The sequence below is a fragment of the Saccopteryx leptura genome, chromosome 13 (genome assembly GCF_036850995.1).
Source record: "Saccopteryx leptura isolate mSacLep1 chromosome 13, mSacLep1_pri_phased_curated, whole genome shotgun sequence".
NCBI classification, from domain to species: domain Eukaryota; kingdom Metazoa; phylum Chordata; class Mammalia; order Chiroptera; family Emballonuridae; genus Saccopteryx; species Saccopteryx leptura.
The window spans coordinates 30,846,631-30,867,269 of NC_089515.1; the positions used below are offsets into that span (position 1 = coordinate 30,846,631).

Genomic DNA, 20,639 nt, shown 5'->3' on the forward strand with positions numbered 1-20,639 from the left:
ACTTTTAGCTCTACCCTGTAATATGTTGGGGTTTTTTCTGGGGTGTGTGTGTGTGTGTGTGTGTGTGTGTGTGTGTGTGTGTGTGTGTCTGGCTGGCTCCTTTCACTTGGCATAGTGTTTGCAGTGTTCATCTATGTTGCAGCATGTATCAATATTTTATTCCTTTTTATGGCTAAGTAATAAAATTCATCAGTTGATGTACATTTGGGTTGTTTCCACCTTTTGGCTATTATGACTAATGCTTCTATAAACATTACAATTTAATGTTTACGTTTTAAAATTTTTGTTTTACTGAAGTTTTAAAACCATGTCATCAACCCTATTGCTTGTTTTAGATTGTATTTCTTCATTTGTTTAAGATGAACAAATTCTTTCCTAAACCAATGATAAAAGATTTAACCCCATTTTCATCCTTTTGATTTTTAAAATTTGTTTTATTTTTATTTCAATCTATAATTGTTCTACATTTAATTTTTGGAGTTTATGAGAATTAGGAAGAATCTAAATAGTCCCTCTGCTCCCCCGCCCCATAGCTAAATTTCTCCACACCATCTGTCGAGTCATCCTTCTCACCAACCGTTTTCTTTATTCTGTACTGATTTTTAATGCTTTCTTTATCACATACTATGTTTTTATGAGAGTGAAGCTTGGCTTGTAGGTTATCTATTGTATTTAATTGCTCTACTTAATTGTTTATGACTTTAATATGTATTAGGACTACACTTGATGGTTTTTTAAACTTTAGTAGGAGACATAACACATATAAATAGAATTTTCTTAGATAAGAAAGTTGAATTTTATAAAGAAGAACATTGCCGCAATGACAATTTAAACAGCAATGCAAGGAGGGTGCATGGCTTCATTTGAAAACCAAGGAAGATTATTCATTTAGTCAGGCTTTCTATGTATTTTGAGACAATTTTGGTAATTTATATTTTTTCTATAAACATAGTATTGACATTTTCAAAATTCTTCGCATAGAGTTTTCACATCAGTGTAGTTTCCAGAAATTCTTCATAGCTGCCGTTATCTTTTTCTCATTTGGCTTATTTATATTTTCTCTATTCTTTTATAATTATATTTACTAGAGCTTTGATTCTTTGGCCAGCAGATGAATGGGTCAGCAATTTGGAAGAAATTAAGAGGTTTTCTTTGTTGAAGTAGTGGTACATTGTACTGTGGGCCTATCCCACGGAGACTGTGCCTGTCTAATAAATTAGAATATGTACTTGGCAAGAGAGTGTCTAAACAATTCTGGATCGATGGTTAGTTCTGTGTAGCTTTTTGCAATTTTAAGTAACTGATTGAATGTTTTCAGTCAGTAGGATTATTTTTTCATCCAGGAAGAACCTCAGAAAGGAAAAAAGATGGGATGTTCAGGCATCTAATAATAAAAAATTGAAGCTTGATGTGATAGTATATAATTATTAGGAAGAAGAATATTCATTATCCCTGATCTTTTTGACTTTTTTATTCACAGGCTCGTGGCGGGTAGGAGTTGCGTGGGTAGCATGTATGTACAGCTCTGTCCATGGGGATGAGCCCTAGATGTTTTAAAAGTAGCTGATCAGGGAGAGAAGGGTGTGGAAAAGGGCAGATCCAGCAGAGAAAATGTCAGCCTTCAGTTAATTAGGCTTGGAGAGCAGGGAGGTGGGAGACGAGTGCAGTTAGCCTTTGCAGGGGAATATTAGCACTGAGCGAGCGAGTCAGTGGGAACAGAAAGGAGAGATGTAGAAGAATGGTGACTCTGATGCCTAGCGAAAAACAAGATCACCCTCCTTGCAACTCCCAGGGTGCTTTGCCTCTTAACACTAAATTCTGCCTGGATTCCTGTTGCACAGATAAGGTCAGAGACCTGCACTCACTGAGCCAGGCCTTCTGGAATAATGCTTCTTGGGAGAAAACACGGAGGGGGAAGAGGAACAGGATTGCATGCCTCAATGCCCATCACACTCTGGGGTTGTGAGTAGACTGCTGTCAACACAGATGTCAGGCTCTAGGACAGGAATGGGAAGCCTCGGCCCCTCCTCTGGCCTGAGCAGGTCTTGCAGATCCTTGCCGAGGACCTTGCCCCTAGCTCTGCTTCCTCACTTCAGCCTTCAAGATTGTGAGAGCACAGCCTCTCTACTCGCATGAACTGGGTCTAGTGTGCAAGCCTGTGGTTACAGGTTTCTGTGAGGACATATCAGTGGTCTGACCCACCAGCTACCCCAGCATTCTACTAGAACTGATCACCATGAGCTTTGTAGGAAGCTAGCTCCTTCCCTGGGAGACCAACTGTAGGAATCAACCAAGCTAATCCTGACCTCTCACCCAGCCACATGAGCTCCATGAAGGGAGGATTGATGTCTGATTCATCCTCATGTCCTCTCAGTGGCTAACATACTTGGTTGGCTCTGTAAGTGGTTTAAGAGTGCAGAAGAGCAAGCCCAAGAAAGTGATGTTAAATCTTCCCTCTCTTCTTTGTGTGTGTGTGTTTCTTAAGTGAGAGGAGGGGAGGCAGAGGGACAGACTCCCACATGTGCCCTGAGCAGGATCCACCGGGCAAAACAACCAGGGGGTGATGCTCTGCCCATCTGGGGCTGTTGCTCTGTTGCAACTGGAGCCATTTTAGCTCCTGAGGCGAGGTCCTGGTGCCATCCTCAGCACCTGGGCCAACTTGCTCCAGTGGAGCCTTGGCTGCGGGAGGGGAAGAGAGAGATAGAAGGGAGAGGGGAAAGGGTGTGCTCTGACTGCCAATCGAACCTGGGATGTCCATAGGCCGGGCCGATGCTCTACCACTGAGCCAACGGCCAGAGCCCCCCTCTCTTCTTACCCATTCTTGAACGTTTGTCTCTTTTTGAAGGTCTGATTAAATTTCTGAACTATCTCCAGAAAAGTGTAGGCAGACACACTCAGATGCTTATGTAGAATCTTGCACAGGTAGCCAACCTATCAGTGGGTGGACCCTGGCTAAGGGCCAGGCCATAGAGTTCTGGTGGGTTCCATTTACACCGTCTCAGCCTCATCTCATGTGTGCCATGACTCATACATCTGCATCAGTGCATGCTCTAATCTTTTCACGGAAGATACATTGGCTATGGTATTGATCTGGAACACGGTTACCCTGATCTAAGGTTTGTTGAAAACGATTGCTTTTCACTGTTGCTCTGAAGGGAGTGCATTAGCTAGCCATGATGCTGAGGAATCACCAACTGTAGCTTCCTGGACAGGCTTTACTTGATGTTCAAAAGATGACCTTTAAGTGGACAGCCCGTTCTTTTTTTTTGTATTTTTCTGAAGCTGGAAACTGGGAAAGACAGTCAGACAGACTCCCGCATGCGCCCGACCGGGATCCACCTGGCACGCCCACCAGGGGCGATGCTCTGCCCACCAGGGGGCGATGCTCTGCCCCTCCGGGGCGGTGCTCTGCTGCGACCAGAGCCACTCTAGCGCCTGGGGCAGAGGCCAAGGAGCCATCCCCAGCGCCCGGGCCATCTTTGCTCCAATGGAGCCTTGGCTGCGGGAGGGGAAGAGAGAGACAGAGAGGAAGGGGGGGGGTGGAGAAGCAAATGGGCGCTTCTCCTATGTGCCCTGGCCGGGAATCGAACCCAGGTCCCCCGCACGCCAGGCCGATGCTCTACCGCTGAGCCAACCGGCCAGGGCCGGACAGCCCATTCTTGACCCCACCTGCAAAGAAGGGACTTCCTTTCCTCACAACCACCAAAGCCAGCCCTGCAAGAAATCCAGAGGTAAAGCCTCTGGAAGCATATTAGCTGAGACTCGACTTGCCCGCCTCAGACAGCAGCCTGCCTGCCTCAGACTTTCCTTTCCACCATCATCCCCTGCTGTCACCCTGCCCTGTGGCCTACATGGTGGTTGACTTTTCCCCATTAGGTCCTCTTTCACGATTTCCTGAGTCACTCCCTTCAGCTTGTATTTGTTTAACATTCAGAGCCATTTCCTATTTAGTAATGTTTGGGGCTCTCGTGGTGTGGAACATACCCATCAGTTCTCCTTCCTTCTGTCCCATTCAGCGGTGTTCTTTGTTCATAGATTCTGGCTGCGACTCAGTCACCGACACTGAGACAGAGGACGAGAAGGTCCTGGCCAACCTGAAGCAGCAGAGCCTGCCGCTGGTAACTTCACCTGGGAACCTGATGGTGGTGCAGCCAGACCGCATTCGCTGTGGGGTAAGCGCTTCTGGGGCTGGTGGATCGATGTCAGAACGGGGGCTGTCGGGCTTCTCAGTAGATGCATTTGTTGGGATAAAGGGAACAGGGTCCTCCTGTTGAACCTCAGTGTAATCCTAGCCTTCCTGTGGGGTTTCCCCTGTACAGTAGCTACCCGGAGAACCCAGTGCCTCGGCCTTGGGTACACCCCATTCCTTTAAGTCAAAGAGAGATGAGCCCAGGATTATATGTGCCATCGATCTGAGACTTTTAGTTCATGGATCCAAAACTTAGAACATGTGATAGACCAGTAGATAGGAGCATGACAAGACGCTCGTGCCGCCCGTGGAGGTAGAGGCCCAGCTCTGCTCCTGTTGACGTCAGCATAGTGCTGGGAGGCAGGAGACAGGAGGCATTTGAGAGCTTGCTGCTCCATCAACTGGTCACTGGTGTGGCCCAAATGAGTGCCATGGAGCTTAGTGGCGTAAACTTGCTCGCAATATTTGTTTGCTAAAGGGGTAAGATTGATGCCTAAGCATAATGTGGATATCATTTTCAAGGGTGGGACATAAATTAACTGGCAAATTGCATGTGAGTACTACTTATGGGCCACTGCCATTGGAATTCTACCATAGTATTGATAGTTTCTCATGATCGTTCCTTTCCTGGTGAACAATGTGTAATATTAGTTCAGAGCAGCAAAATGCTTTCCTGAGGATACACGCCCTTTGCTAAGTTTGCCACTGTGGGCTCCTTGATATCAGACGGGGAAGAGCTGTGGCAATGGGGAATACCAGGTTCCTTGACCTTGCGAGTGCTTTTCCCAGCAGCCTGAGGTGACAAGGCGAGGACTCCCTGCATGAGGGTTCAAAAACTGCTGCTTTGGGCTGGATTAAACCCAAAAATGTTTATTTTGGACTGCTCCGTGTCTTAAAAGTTAGGCATGAAAATCTTGTTTCCAGCTTTCCTTGACTCAGAGTCTGAGAGGACTGGCCGGGCCGAGCAGCCCTTTAGACGGAGCTTGCATCTCCCAGTTCACTCCATACTCCTTCCTGCCTCATTCCGAGATCAGGCTGGCGAGTGCCTATTGGTGGTGGGTTTGGCACTAAAGAACGATGCCCTTCACAGGCCTCCCTGATCCTCCAGGCTTTCATTCTCCCATCCTGGCTCCCACTGACCCAGGTTACTCCCTGTTGCCTGCTCTGGATCTCTGGGTCCTGAAACATCTAGGCTGTGGTTAGATCCTGACTGTCAGTAGTGGACACACACTCATTCTGTCTGGCTCCATGTGCTCCCTGGGAGCAGGAGCAGGTGGATCAGGGTTGAGCCTGTGGCAGGAGTCAGGTTAACCACAAATATTCAAACACATTCATATTCAGCCTCAGCAGCCCCCAGGAGCCAGGGTCACGCGCCTCCCTTGCCTGTTGTGAAATCACAGCCCTTGTCAAGAAGTGCTCTGTGAGGATTTAATAGCAGAATCTTAGGATGAACGTTAGGGGATTAGCTTTGGCCAGAAATATCCCCTTTTCATGGCTTTTTAAAAAGGGGGGCTTGGGGCTGTCCTTACCAGTCCCATGCCTTGGAGGACCATTCCCCAGCGCAGTAAAACAAGATAATTACATTTGGCAGGCTCAGCAAAATCGCTATTCAGGTTGCTCAGTGCCTTTGGAAAATTAACCCCCCCCCCCCCCCGTAAGTTATTTTTGTCCTTCCAGGAACAGCATTTAGTTGCAGAACAAGAGGGCTTCTCTAGGCTGGTGCCTCTCACACTGTGAGGTGCATGAGTCACTCAGGGTCTTGGTAGAATGCACGCTCTGGTTCAGTGGGTCCAGGTAGGGCCTGAGCCATTTGTAACAAGCTTCCAGGGGAAGCCAACGCTGTTTGTCCCGTGGCCTCGCTTTGGGTAGCAAGGCTAGTCCGGAACAGTGCTTCTCCAGCCATCTGTGGGGAAGAATCTTTCGAAAATTTTGTTTTTAAATTTCCAAGTTTGCCACAGACTGAGGCTTTTTATCAACTACAATGAAAAAGAAATGCTTTAAAAAAATGAAATGATAAGACATAAAATATAAGCTCCAGGTTTTAAAATTGTTACCCTTAGGTTCAATGCACATAAGATTACTCCATCAAATTGTTATAAAGGTCTACAAATGTGTACTCTTGGTTTTGTAATGTATCCTGGGACCCACAGCACACAGTGGCTACCGAGCCCTGGACTGCAGACCCCACCCTGATCTAGAACAGCCTCCCGGAGATAAAGGCCCGGAGCTAAGGGAGCTGGGAGATCCTCTGGCTCAGCACCCTAGTAGGGGACCTAGATGAGAGAGAGGACAATGACCGGTCTCCCATTCCAGGCAGAAACCACTGTCTACGTCATTATGAGATGTAAGTTGGATGAGAGAGTGACGACGGAAGCAGAATTTTCTCCAGAGGACTCTCCCTCCGTAAGGGTGGAAGCCAGGCTGGAGAATGAATACACCGTTGCTGTGAAGGCTCCCAGTAAGTAGCCCCACGCCCCTCCAGAAAGGAGACGTTATGTTAGGGAGGAGGCCCCTCTTGCTTTCTTTTACTTGTCCTGCCTTTGTTCAGCAACTGAGCAAAGTGACAGCCAAAATTTGGATCTGGTTGTCATGTTCTATTTAAAGGAACAGGAATGGCAGAATCATCTATGTATGATGGAGGAGAAAATGGCTTTATTAAAATTTTTATCATTATAAAGTTAATGTATTAAAAATTTTGGAAATTGCCTGACCAGGCGGTGGCGCAGTGGATAGAGCGTCGGACTGGGATGCAGAGGACCCAGGTTCGAGACCCCAAGGTCTCCAGCTTGAGTGTGGGCTCATCTGGTTTGAGGAAAAGCCCACCAGCTTGAACCCAAGGTCGCTGGCTCCAGCAAGGGGTTACTCGTTCTGCTGAAGGCCCGCGGTCAAGGCACATATAAGAAAGCAATCAATGAACAACTAAGGTGTTGCAACGCGCAATGAAAAACTAATGATTGATGCTTCTCATCTCTCTTCGTTCCTGTCTGTCTGTCCCTGTCTATCCCTCTCTCTGACTCACTCTCTGTCTCTGTAAAAAATAAATAAATAAAAATTTAAAAAAATTTTGGAAAGTATAAAAATTTTGGAAATTAGAGAAAAGTTGGAAAAAGTCATTATACTACCATTTAGTCTTTGGGACATTTGTTCACAATTTTTAAAAACATGGTTGTTTCAGTAGTATCTATTACCTAATATTCTGTTTTTCTTTATATAATCTTATATTTCGGCTCTGGCTGGTTGGCTCAGTGGTAGAGTGTCGGCCTGGCGTGCAGGAGTCCCAGGTTTGATTCCCGGCCAGGGCACACAGGAGAAGCGCCCATCTGCTTCTCCACTCCTCCCCCTTTCCTTCCTCTCTGTCTCTCTCTTCCCCTCCCACAGCCAAGGCTCCACTGGAGCAAAGTTGGCCTGAGCGCTGAGGATGGCTCTGTGGCCTCAGCCTCAGGTGCTAGAATGGCTCTGGATGCAACAGAGCAACGCCCCAGATGGGCAGAGCATTGCCCCCTGGTGGGCATGCCTGGTGGATACCGGTCGAGCGCATGCAGGAGTCTGTCTGACTGCCTCCCCATTTCCAGCTTTGGAAAAGTGCAAAAAAAAAAAAAAAGATTAAAAAATAATAATAATCTTATATTTATTCTCTCCTCATCCCTTTACCCCCATGCTATTACATGGACTTTGTAACTTTCAATTTTATAACACATTTTTTTCTATTATAAAAATAATGTGTGTTCAATACAGAAAACTTGAAGAACATAGTAATCATAAAGGAAAGTAAATAGAATATTAGCCATATACCCATCCCAAGGAAAATCACAGGTTTCTGTGTTTTCTCACATCTGTGTACATGGCTACTGTCCCATAGCCCACATCCATTACCTGGAAAATATCTATGAGTGTCTCCCACATAAGTAAATATTCTTTTATAGCAGGGGTCCCCAAACTTTTTACACAGGGGGCCAGTTCACTGTCCCTCAGACTGTTGGAGGGCCACCATATACAGTGTTCCTCTCACTGACCACCAATGAAAGAGGTGCCCCTTCTGGAAGTGTGGCGGGGGTGGCGGGGGCGGATAAATGGCCTCAGGGGGCCACATGCTGCCCGTGGGCTGTAGTTTGGGGATGCCTGTTGACAACATGGTGCTTAATGGTTGCAAGGTGCTCCATTTTATAGACGTACCATAATTTATAAAACCAGTTCCTTGTATGGGTTTTGTATCTTATAACCATAGTTATTAAAGCTGTGTGATACTCAAGTTGAAAAGAAATCTCATCTTTTAATTTTTCATTTCTTCATTGTTGCTTATTTATGTAATTTCTGATTACTTATTGCCTTGTTGTCTTAAATTATGCAATATTGAGCATCCTTATACTAGTAGGGTCTTTTCCCCCTTTTGTATTTAAGATTATTTCCTCAAGATGGAATTCCTAAAACAATGGGTATTTTTTTTTTTTCTCTGAAGCTGGAAACGGGGAGAGACAGTCAGACAGACTCCCGCATGCGCCCGACCGGGATCCACCCGGCACGCCCACCAGGGGCGATGCTCTGCCCACCAGGGGGCGATGCTCTGCCCCTCCGGGGCATCGCTCTTCCGCGACCAGAGCCACTCTAGCGCCTGGGGCAGAGGCCAAGGAGCCATCCCCAGCGCCCGGGCCGTCTTTGCTCCAAAGGAGCCTTGGCTGCAGGAGGGGAAGAGAGAGACAGAGAGGAAGGGGGGGGTGGAGAAGCAAATGGGCGCTTCTCCTATGTGCCCTGGCCGGGAATCGAACCCGGGTCCCCTGCACGCCAGCCCAACGCTCTGCCGCGGAGCCAACCAGCCAGGGCCTACAATGGGTATTTTTAAGGATCCTGGAAAACAGTGCTTAATTGCTTTCTGAAAATTGCTACTATCATGTTTATTGTCTATACCATCACCAACACTAGATGTTATCATTTTAAATACTTTTGCTAATTTGATGTGTTTTAAAAGTAGCCCATTGTTTTAATATGCATTTCTTTGATTACTAGTGAGTTTGAATATTTTTTTATGTTCTAAGTGTCGCATTTCCTCTTTTGTGAATTGAATCTTTGTGGTTGGTGTATTTTTAATTTTTTTTTCCCCCTCAAAACCCCTTCCTGTGGTGCAGAAGAGAGTGCGTAGGGAGAGAGCTCACTGTAATGACGGCAGAGCAGTGAATCAATTCTACTGGCCAGGTGTGGCGGAAGTATGGATTTCCACCTGCCAGGGTCCCTCCTACCTTCTGGCAACCACTGGCCTTTGTATAAAGTGCTTTAAATTCAATTCTTCTTCCTGTGTATTGTGGCACTGAACCTACAGTACTGAATAAAACATGCAAATCATACTAAAATTAAACTGCAGACCCAATGAGAATAATTCCTCTTGGAGCCCTGTCATGTGGTAGGCTGCCGTCTTCCCCTTGTGCCCTTTCTCTCACTTCCCTAACCCCAGCTCACCACCACGGTCTGTCTTCCAGCCCCCGGTTCACTTCCTCACCATTAAAATGTATCCATGAGCACTTCTTCCTGGACACTTGTTCTTCCTGGGCGCTTTTATATAGTATCTTTTCTTCTGTTCAGACCTTTCATCTGGGAACGTTTCTCTGAAGATCTATTCTGGGGATTTAGTGGTATGTGAAACCATTATCAGCTATTACACTGACATGGAAGAAATCGGGCATTTATTGTCCAGTGCTGCGGATCCGGTGGAGTTCATGTGTCAGGTAAGGACGTCAAAAGGAAACCTGAGTTTTCTGGATATGGAATTTCTACCCGTGGTTATCAGCCTGGAATCTGCAGGGTGGGAGATAGCTTGATTTAGAACCTGACCATCTTCAGCTTTTGCATTCAGGCCTTTAAAATCGTGCCCTACAACACCGAGACCCTTGATAAACTGCTCACCGAGTCCCTGAAGAACAACATCCCTGCAAGTGGACTACACCTCTTCGGAATCAACCAGCTGGAAGAGGAAGATATGATGACAAGTAAGTCAGCAGTCAAACCTCCGGAAACCGTCAGTGGGTTGATTCCAGTTGGTTTGGTTTGGCGTCCAGTCAACCCTTCCTTCGAGAAAGATTTATTCTTCTCTGGCTAGCCAGAGATTCTTCTAAATTACAAATCTGGATACCTCACCCCTTTACTAAAAACCTTTTGTAAATTCCAAACTCCTTGATATGCATACAGTTTTTCCCGGGGGCTCCTGCTGTATCTCTGTCTCCACCTCTTTCCTTCCCCTCTCTCCCTTGGCTCCTGTGCTCTGCTCTGCGGAAGGTATTGGCTCCTGTGCTCTGCTCTGCGGGAGGTATGAACCCTTCACCTGATGAGAATTCCACCCTGCCTCTTGCCGCCTTGACTCCTGGGAATACAGTTCTTCCTGCCCTTCTTGGTTGCTTTTCACCTGGCTAACTTCCGTTTGCCTTCCTGTAGCAGCTTAGGTTGCACTTTCTCGGAAAGACTTGCTCGAACCTTCAGTGGATTCCACCCACTTGCTGTGGGCTCCCCTAGCATGTTGGGTATCCACTGTCCTAGTGCTCCCCTGCTTTGCTAGTCAGTGAGGGCTGGGACTGGGCCCGGCGGTTCCTTGTAGGCTCGAAACAAAATGTTTGTTCGATGAGGGAGGAGCAGTCTCGTGTGCACACGTGACAAGGCTGGAAGAACCACTTGCATGGGGATAGTGCCTGGCATGCCGGACAGGATAGGATGCCAGTTATGGTGCTCCTGTGGACACCCCTCTTTCTTCGTGCCATAATTGCACTGCACAACGGGACCCGCATCCTGGTTCCCCTCTGCCTGTGTTCCATCCTTCCATAGCCTAAGAGAGCCACAAGATGAGGTTATGGTCCCTTTACGACCTTCTCCTGGGGGCTGTCTCCTGTTGTCTCTCCCCGTTTTCCTGCTGTGGAGTGTTCTTGCATCACTTCCAGCAGGTGTTAACATTCTCTCTATTCTTAAACTTGGGACTCAGGAGGGAGTATGTCATAGCCTGACAATGTCAGATGCTGGGGACATTTTCAGGTCCTTCATCCAAAGATTATATCCTGGTGAACAGGAAGCTAAGTTTGTCTTATTAAAAAAAATCAAATATATGTATGTATAAATACATATATGTGTTTATTTTTCTATAGATATATATTACCGTAAACCCAAAAGAAATAAACTTCTGTGAAAACAAGACAAAATGATTTGTCCCTCAGCTCTACAACAAGCATGTCTATTTTTTGGTTGAATTTAATTTGCTGCATTCAGATATTAGTAGGTAAAGGGGTCATGGGGATCCAGTGACTATCAGGAGCACTTTGTTTCTCACGAAGTCAGAGGTTAACATACATCCTAGGGTTCACGTGCATTAATACAAACATTTAAAACCTGTTTTCAACAAGGAACTTACTGAATATCTTTTTTTTTTTTTTTTTTTTTTTTGTATTTTTCTGAAGCTGGAAACGGGAGTCAGACAGACTCCCGCATGCGCTCGACCGGGATCCACCCGGCACGCCCACCAGGGGCCACGCTCTGCCCACCAGGGGGCGATGCTCTGCCCCTCCAGGGCATCGCTCTGCCGGGACCAGAGCCACTCTAGCACCTGGGGCAGAGGCCAAGGAGCCATCCCCAGCAGCCGGGCCATCTTTGCTCCAATGGAGCCTTGGCTGCGGGAGGGGAAGAGAGAGACAGAGAGGAAGGAGGGGGGGTGGAGAAGCAAATGGGCGCTTCTCCTATGTGCCCTGGCTGGGAATCGAACCCGGGTCCCCCGCATGCCAGGCCGACGCTCTACCGCTGAGCCAACAGGCCAGGGCCTGAATATCTTCATATGAACCTTCCTAGGTCCCTTTGATAGTGTCTGGAAATACTTTCTGGTTCAAAACTAAGGCCCAGGGAAAGTCTAAATAACACTCAGGATTACTTGACATACTTTATGAAACTGGGAATAAGAGCTGTGAAGATGGGCTTCTTTCTTTTAATCAGCATAGATCAATTGCTCTAAAGTACTCTGGAATTTGCAGAGAAGGTCAAAACATGACCCTGTTGTGTCATAGTTCCTGTGGCTGCTATGTGCGCCTTCAGAAAATCAGCACACTTTGAATTAGTATTATTTCTCAGGATTCTCTGATCCTTTTAGAGAAAGAAGAATAAGATACTAATTATTATATTTGTTAATTAATTATATATCATTTCTTCTGTCATCTGTGGGCATAATTTTCAGTGATGCTCTGAAGGGAGCTGTCAGATGTTAGGTCATCAGCCAAAAGTGCCTTCTGGAAGCCACGCTAGGCATGCCAGCTTCGTATCCCAGAACAAAGGTGCCCTCTGCTTCACTGTTATGTCCATTAAGTTTTCCTTGACGATTTTTCAGATCAGAGGGATGAGGAGCTGCCCACCTTGTTGCATTTTGCTGCAAAGTATGGACTGAAGAACCTCACTGCCTTGTTGCTCACGTGCCCGGGAGCCCTACAAGCATACAGTGTGGCCAACAAGCACGGCCTTTACCCCAACACCATTGCTGAGAAACACGGCTTCAGGGACCTGCGGCAGTTCATCGACGAGTATGTGGTAAGGTCAAGGTGGGAGAGGCCCCAGGATTGAAAATGCACTATGTGGTCCTAGGGCAACCTTTTCACCAAAGACTTGGTTGGATTTTATCTCTAGCGTGTCCTTGTGGGCCTCTTCCAGCGGGGCCAGTATGTGTGGGCTTAAGAAATGAGCCCTAGGCCCTGGCTGGTTGGCTCAGCGGTAGAGCGTCGGCCTGGCGTGCGGGGGACCTGGGTTCGATTCCCGGCCAGGGCACATAGGAGAACCGCCCATTTGCTTCTCCACCCCCCCCTCCTTCCTCTCTGTCTCTCTCTTCCCCTCCCGCAGCCAAGGCTCTGTTGGAGCAAAGATGGCCCGGGCGCTGGGGATGGCTCCTTGGCCTCTGCCCCAGGCGCTAGAGTGGCTCTGGTTGTGGCAGAGCCACGCCCCGGAGGGGCAGAGCATCGCCCCCTGGTGGGCAGAGCGTCGCCCCTGGTGGGCATGCCAGGTGGATCCCAGTCGGGCGCATGCGGGAGTCTGTCTGACTGTCTCTCCCCGTTTCCAGCTTCAGAAAAATACAAAAAAAAAAGAAATTAGCCCCATAGTTCCATGGACCTGGGTCCACGCTCTCATACTAATACACACTTGTCAGCCATATTGCTTTGGGCAAATCATGTGTCCTCTTTCTCTCTTGGTTTCCTAATATGCAGAAGAGAGATAATAATAGTTCTACCCATAAGATTCTTCTGAGAATAAACAGAAACAAGGTAGATAAAGCCCTGAGGTCCACCTTCAAAGAATTTAAAGAGATGTTTATGGAATGAATCTGCTGAAGGTTTGATGCTGATGCCTCTTCCCCAGTCACCTCCTCACCCTCTTCCAGGGCACCTTGGTGGGACACTCCCAGCTACCTCCCCACCATCAGGCCCAGGCAAACTGTGTTAGGATTGGTTCCTCCCTTATGGAGAACGCTATCAAGTTCTGCACCTGAGGTTTCAGGAAGCCCACGTGTGAGGTCCCACCTCCCACTGACATCCATCTCTTTCTTTCCGAGCCTCTGCCTGTCTTAAGGTGGATATGCCTAGTTATTCTGCTCATCTGGTCTTGGACCCCAGATCCTCCTATCAGGCGTCCCCAAACTACGGCCCGCGGGCTGCATGCAGCCCCCTGAGGCCATTTATCCGGCCCCCACTGCACTTCCGGAAGGGCTACCTCTATCATTGGTGGTCAGTGAGAGGAGCACTGTATGTGGCGGCCCTCCATCGGTCTGAGGGACAGTGAACTGGCCCTCTGTGTAAAAAGTTTGGGGGCCCCTGTACCTAGATCATGACTTCTGGGTCCTTCTCTGAGTGTGATCTCAGCCCTTGGCTAGGCTTTCCATGCCCCGGTTTTGCTTCCATTGTCTTGGAGGCAGCTGCTCTCCCTGACTCTGCCCTCTTCTGGTTTTCCTCCATCTTCACGATTCACAGTGGGGACGTGGGACTAGCTCGGCCTCTTGAACGGGGCTGTGACCTCAGAAAGAACAAGAAACACAGTCCTGTCTTGCTCTCTACCTCCAGACAGGAGTGAACCTGACACAACCCCAGAAACTTAACTCTCTGCTCTGTATTTGACAGTCTTGGGCAATGACTCACCATTGTGTACAAAGGGATCTTCCCCGAGTTTGGGGGTAATAAAGTATGTTGAATGAACAGAATAGCCTGAGTGCCTGTTTGGGGCATCATTGTCATAAATGAGGCCGCAGCTGCTCACCGTCTGGGAGCATTTACTCAGCTTGACTTTGAAGTCACGAATGTGCAAAATGGAATATTTCATTTTATGCCAATAGTTTTTATATACTGTGTTCATAGTAATTACTGTTACGTATTGAATTTATTTCCCTGGCATGCGGGGGACCCGGGTTCGATTCCCGGCCAGGGCACATAGGAGAAGCGCCCATTTGCTTCTCCACCCCCCCCCCTCCTTCCTCTCTGTTTCTCTCTTCCCCTCCCGCAGCCAAGGCTCCATTGGAGCAAAGATGGCCCAGGCGCTGGGGATGGCTCCTTGGCCTCTGCCTCAGGCGCTAGAGTGGCTCTGGTCGCGGCAGAGCGACGCCCCGGAGGGGCAGAGCATCGCCCCCTGGTGGGCAGAGCGTGGCCCTGGTGGGTGTGCCGGGTGGATCCCGGTTGGGCGCATGCGGGAGTCTGTCTGACTGTCTCTCCCCATTTCCAGCTTCAGAAAAATACCAAAAAAAAAAAAAAAGGAATTTATTTTGTTGGCAAATTCATGATCTCATTTAATCCTCACCACAATCCTTTGAAGTTGACAATCTTGTTATCTCCTTTTAACAAATGAGAAAAAGAGCTTAGAAAGGCGGAGTAACTGTGCCTAGAATGAGTTTGCTGCTAGAGCCGGGGCTTGTTCTCCTCACTGTATGAGGTGGAAAGATGCACTTCCCCTGCACACTGAAGTTAATCTGCTTCACGTTTCTCACACCATCTCTGTTCTCTGACTAATCTCTTCAACTACTGCATCTTTAGCAGTGCTACCGAAAGGTTGTCCCTGTGTGTTGTTCATGACCTCCAAAAACTGTCCCATTTTCTCTTTCCACCACATCAAAACCAATTGCCAGGCTTGAGTCACCAACACGTCACAGCTGCCACCTGGTCCACTCCTTGGGTCTTATCAAGAAACCAACACAGAATGTTGAGAGCAGATTAGCTCTCTGGGGACAGTGGTGATGAAAATGGGTATTCTTGTGGGTTGGTGTGGAAATAAAGGTTGTGAAACACCAGAGTTTTTACCAGGAGAAGTTGTGCAGAGGTTTCGGAGAAGGCAGCTCTCTGGTTCCCAGTCACCTGGGACGGAGTGACAGGGCCATGGCCTGACTTGAGAGCACGGCCTCCTCCTGGACACAAGGTAACAGCCTTAATTTTTTTTTTTTTTTTTGTATTTTTCTGAAGTTGGAAATGGGGAGGCAGTTGGACAGACTCCTGCATGCGCCCGACCGGGATCTGCCCGGCATGCCCACCAGGGGGCGATGCTCTGCCCATCTGGGGCATTGCTCTGTTGCAACCAGAGCCATTCTAGCGCCTGAGGCAGAGGCCATGGAGCCATCCTCAGCGCCTGGGCCAACTTTGCTCCAATGGAGCCCCGGCTGCGGGAGGGGAAGAGAGAGACAGAGAGGAAGGAGAGGGGGAGGGGTGGAGAAGCAGATGGACGCTTCTCCTGTGTGTCCTGGCCAGGAATCGAACCCGGGACTCCTGCACGCCAGGCCAACGCTCTACCACTGAGCCAACCGGCCAGGGCAACAGCCTTAATTTTAAGATCAAATATAACACAGAAAATATATAAGTAAAATCTTTATTTTTTTGTACTTTATTATGTTTTAGACATTTCTCTAATCATTTCAGATTAATTTCCCTATATTTTGTGAATTGCATTTTAAAATCAGAATTTTACAGATCTCCACATGCAATAATATCAAACAAGATACAAATATTTTAAACATAATTAATAATCTTAAGGAGAACAAAACACAATTAGAGGCTGGTACTGTTAACAAAAGCATTAGAAGTTAAACATCTCTTGAATAAAGAGAAATAGGAAATATAGTAATGGAAAAAAATCAGGGCTCGAAGGAAGAAGAAAAATTTCCAGTTTTCCAGCAGCTGATATAGGCAGCTAGCTCTCTGCTGTGCAGGTGCCATACCCTGGACTCAACCAGTCCCTGGTTGTAAAGCCGAGGGGGCACTGTGGAGATGGGCGCTGTGAGGACTCAGGAGAAGCCTGTGGGGAGGAACAGGCTGAGTTCCTGGGGTTCCCGAGGGACCTCTGACTCCACAGAAGTGCAGGAGCACCATAGCCATGTCCGCATCCTCCCGTGTGAATTTCCCTGGGGCTAGTCAGTCAGGGTTACACCCTCCTGTGTCATATGTTTCCTTCTGAGGAACCACGGGTGTGGAGAGAAGGTCAGAAGCCAGGATTGTAGGCCCTTGTGTAGATAAGGCATTGGGCTTTTCTGGGCTTTCGTTGTCTTATCTGTGAACTAGGGAATATTATGTCTTTCTCAAAGCAGCGGTGGAAAGAGGGACATACCATGTGCACTCAGATGCCTAGCATCGTATCCGACACATAATGGGCGCTCATGAGAAAGCTGCAAATTTGTATCATCTGGTCATTGGACATTTAATGAGTGTCTCTGGTGTGTGTGACTGTGTGCTTAGTGTTGGGGGAAGAAAAATGATTAAACCAAAAAACGCAAAACAAAAAATGGATTTGGAGCCTGGCCTCAAGGAGCGTTCAGTCTGGTGGGAAATACAGATGTACCCACGCCCTTGCCCGTGTGAACCTTCGCTTTGCTGCTCACAGCCCCACTCAGGGTGTCTCAGGGTGTCTGGGTTCTCTTTCAGGAAACTGTGGACATGCTGAAGAGTCACATCAAAGAGGAACTGATGCAAGGGGAGGAGGCTGACTCTGTGTACGAGTCCATGGCCCACCTTTCCACAGACCTGCTCATGAAATGCTCCCTCCACCCCGGCTGTGATGAGGAACTGTACGAGTCGATGGCGACCTTTGTCCCGGCGGCCACCGAAGACCTCTGTAAGTACTGCAGCGCAGTTCTGCTTCCGTCTTTCTGCTGACAAGTAGCTTTCTTCATTCTGGTGGGGGTGGGAGAGTTCCTGCTGAGATTAATATTCTGTTTTACACAAAGTTAGATCTGTGTTGCGACAAGCAGAATCCTTCTCCAAACTCCCTCTGCTCTGGCTGCTCTGTGACTAGGAAGTTTAAGCCAGGGCCTGGAAGTCAGAGCTGGTAAAGGCATTGCTTGCTGATCCAAGGAGCTGAAGTGGCTTTCAGCTCTGTCCATCTCACGGGTCCTTTTTATGGCAAGTGATTTGCAATGAATGCCCCCTTGACTACCTTAACGTGAGCTTCATATATTAGAAATCACATATACACCCTAGTGGAAATATAAAAAGAGAACTATAAGTATAAAATAAAACTGATGTAAAAAAAGAAGAGGAAATTCTCAAGCATGCCTGCATGTGAGGACATAATGAAATAGTCAGATACGGGACACCTGTGCTCAGAATCACTGCCAATGTCATGACCGCAAATGCTGACCAACATGTGTATTGTGTCGGGGACTCGGTTACTGCCATCAACCCTAGTATCTGAATCTGAACTTTCCTAACAGGTGACTGAGCCTTCACGCCCTGCTCTCCATTTTCATAATAACTTCTGAAAAATTCAGTGCATATTAAAACCATGCAAAAATACAAGTTGTATTTATATGTGAAGTAGTTTGGTTTCAGGGTTCAAAAAAATTATAAGTAGGTTTTTTTTTAAAGGTAACCTGATTTTATTGGGTTAATATGTAATAAACTTATTTTCAAAATGTCATAACTCTAGGATGATTTTTTTTATAAATTGCTTAACAAATTTTGCCCAATTTTGGTTATAGTAATTGTTTTCTTCCAATAGTAAAAGTAATAAAAACTTATAAAAAGTTACAAAACTTACAAAAGACCCCAGAAGTATCATATATTATTGAGTTGTTATTAAAAGTAAATCTCCCCTAGCTGGTTTGCTCAGTGGTAGAGCGTCGGCCTGGTGTGCAGAAGTCCCGGGTTCGATTCCCGGCCAGGGCACACAGGAGAAGCAACCATCTGCTTCTCCAACCCTCCCCCTTTTCTGTCTTCTTTCTCTCTCTTCACTTCCCACAACCATGGCTCAAACTGTTTGAGCAAGTTGGACCCAGGCACTGAGGATGGCTCCATGGCCTCTCCTTAGGTGCTAAAATGGCTCAGTTGCTGAAAAATGGAGCAGCGGCCCCAGATGGGCAGAGCGTCACCCCATCAGGGGCTTGATGGGTAAGATCCCAGTCAGGGCTCATGCAGGAATCTGTCTCTGCCTCCCCGCTTCTCACTTAATTAATAAAAAAAAAAGTCTATATGACTGATTCCACCCAACCAACTAATATAGCACTCATAATTGTTTGGTGGGTATATTTGTCTTTTTTGCTTATGCCTTCTAATATTAAATTAAAAAATTACACAGATACATATACACACAAATGTACAAATACACACATGTATATATATATATATATATATATATATATATATATATATATATGTATCATAAGCAGTTTTTTAACCTATCTGTATGTCTAGGGAAATATTTAAAAGCCACGAGGGACATGAAACACTTCCTTGTGCCGGATTGTCCCACACATTGCAGGGTGTCTAGTATCTTTCATCCTTGTTCTGTTAAATGCCAGTAGTGTCCCTCCATCATGGTGACAACGCAGAACACTCATAGATTTTCCAAACCTCCTCTAGAGGGCAGTGCCGCGCCCTTGAGAACCACTGGTCTAGGTAATGTTGATTCCAGTGCACTACCAGGGTGGAAGCAGGAGGACCGTGTCTGCTGCCGGCCCTCTAAGAACCTTCTTAATAAGTTACCTCTGTTTGCTGTCCAATACTAAGCATGCTGAAACGCTGCCTAACACTTAACGCTCCTTTCCCCTGTTCTGAGTAACAGACTTAAGAAAGGTAAGACCAAATATCCATCAACGAATCAACTTTATTGATGAAAGTTTTTCTGGAATGGGCTAGATTGAGTATTGCCAACCTGCACAGCCCAAGAAGAAGACAGTAGGGCCTGGGGCCCAGAGGGAGGTGGGCCTGGTTCTCTTATCCATGAATGGAAGAGCAGGCACCTAGAGGGTGCCCTGGAACCGGAGGTGTGGGCGCGTCAGAGGGCCAGAGGCAGACCCTGACACCAGCAGCACCTTTGACCCTGCAAACCCAGACCTAGAAGGTGTGGCCCACTGTTGTTAGGTGCTTGCCGTCAGATTGGCTGCTTCCCCGAGGTCTGGCGGAGAAAGAGGGAAAGAACAGTAGAAGCTCCCTTCTAGCACCTAACTAGGAAGACTGGAAGGACTGATGGGCACTCTTCCCTAGAGTCATGACCTGGCAGGGAGGTGAGGAAAGAGGGTGTCATCCTACAATCCAAATCCTCTATTTTACCAAATCCTTACAGCACTGTACAAGAATGCCTTTAATAACCTATACTTGACAAACAAGGAAACTGATGCACAGAGAGGTTATACACTCTCCCAGCTAATAGGTGATAGAGCTTAGATTTGAACCCAGATCTCTCTGTCTCTAGGACCATATTCTTTATTCTGTGTCAGAAATTTCCATCTAACGCCACAAATTTAGTCCTGGTTCCTTTTATTTTTTTTATTTTTTGTATTTTTCTGAAGCTGGAAACGGGGAGAGACAGTCAGACAGACTCCCGCATGCGCCCGACTGGGATCCACCCGGCACGCCCACCAGGGGCAACGCTCTGCCCACGAGGGGGCGATGCTCTGCCCCTCCGGGGCGTCGCTCTGCCGCGACCAGAGCCACTCTAGCGCCTGGGGCAGAGGCCAAGGAGCCATCCCCAGCGCCTGGGCCATCTTTGCTCCAATGGAGCCTTGGCTGCGGGAGGGGAAGAGAGAGACAGAGAGGAAGGAGGGGGTGGGGGTGGAGAAGCAAATGGGCCCTTCTCCTATGTGCCCTGGCCGGGAATCGAACCCGGGTCCCCCGCACACCAGGCCGATGCTCTACCGCTGAGCCAACCGGCCAGGGCAGTCCTGGTTCCTTTTAGAAAAACCATCTAGCACTGCAGCCCCGCTTGCTCCTTCTGCAGCCCAGACATCACCTTACGTCACAGCCTCTGATGCCCCCTGCTCTTGCACGTCTGTCCGTCTCCATGTACCCAGCAAGCATTTCTGGAGCATCTGCTGTTTCACCTACTTCTCCTGGGTGTTGGGGAGACAATGGGGGTCAATCTGGGCCAGAGGCCCCTTCATTAAAGAACATTTGGAGAACAAGTGCTACCCACTTGGGAAGCCAGAGACCATGCATCATCACTTCCATCCTGTGTCCTTACATAAGACACTTGAACAGTGACAGAGTCCCCC

General features: G+C 47.6%; 1 protein-coding gene across 3 annotated transcripts in view; it reads left to right on the forward strand.

Moving 5' to 3' along the window:
• Nucleotides 1–20,639, forward strand: part of PIK3AP1 (phosphoinositide-3-kinase adaptor protein 1) — a 119,961-nt gene that overhangs the window by 59,301 nt on the left and 40,021 nt on the right. For all 3 annotated transcript variants that reach the window (XM_066355581.1, XM_066355582.1, XM_066355583.1), the window contains exons 3-8: nucleotides 4,036–4,172; nucleotides 6,503–6,647; nucleotides 9,761–9,903; nucleotides 10,032–10,164; nucleotides 12,528–12,724; nucleotides 17,074–17,263. In XM_066355581.1, coding sequence (XP_066211678.1) covers nucleotides 4,036–4,172; nucleotides 6,503–6,647; nucleotides 9,761–9,903; nucleotides 10,032–10,164; nucleotides 12,528–12,724; nucleotides 17,074–17,263 — 945 coding nt within the window. The remainder of the gene's footprint in view (nucleotides 1–4,035; nucleotides 4,173–6,502; nucleotides 6,648–9,760; nucleotides 9,904–10,031; nucleotides 10,165–12,527; nucleotides 12,725–17,073; nucleotides 17,264–20,639) is intronic.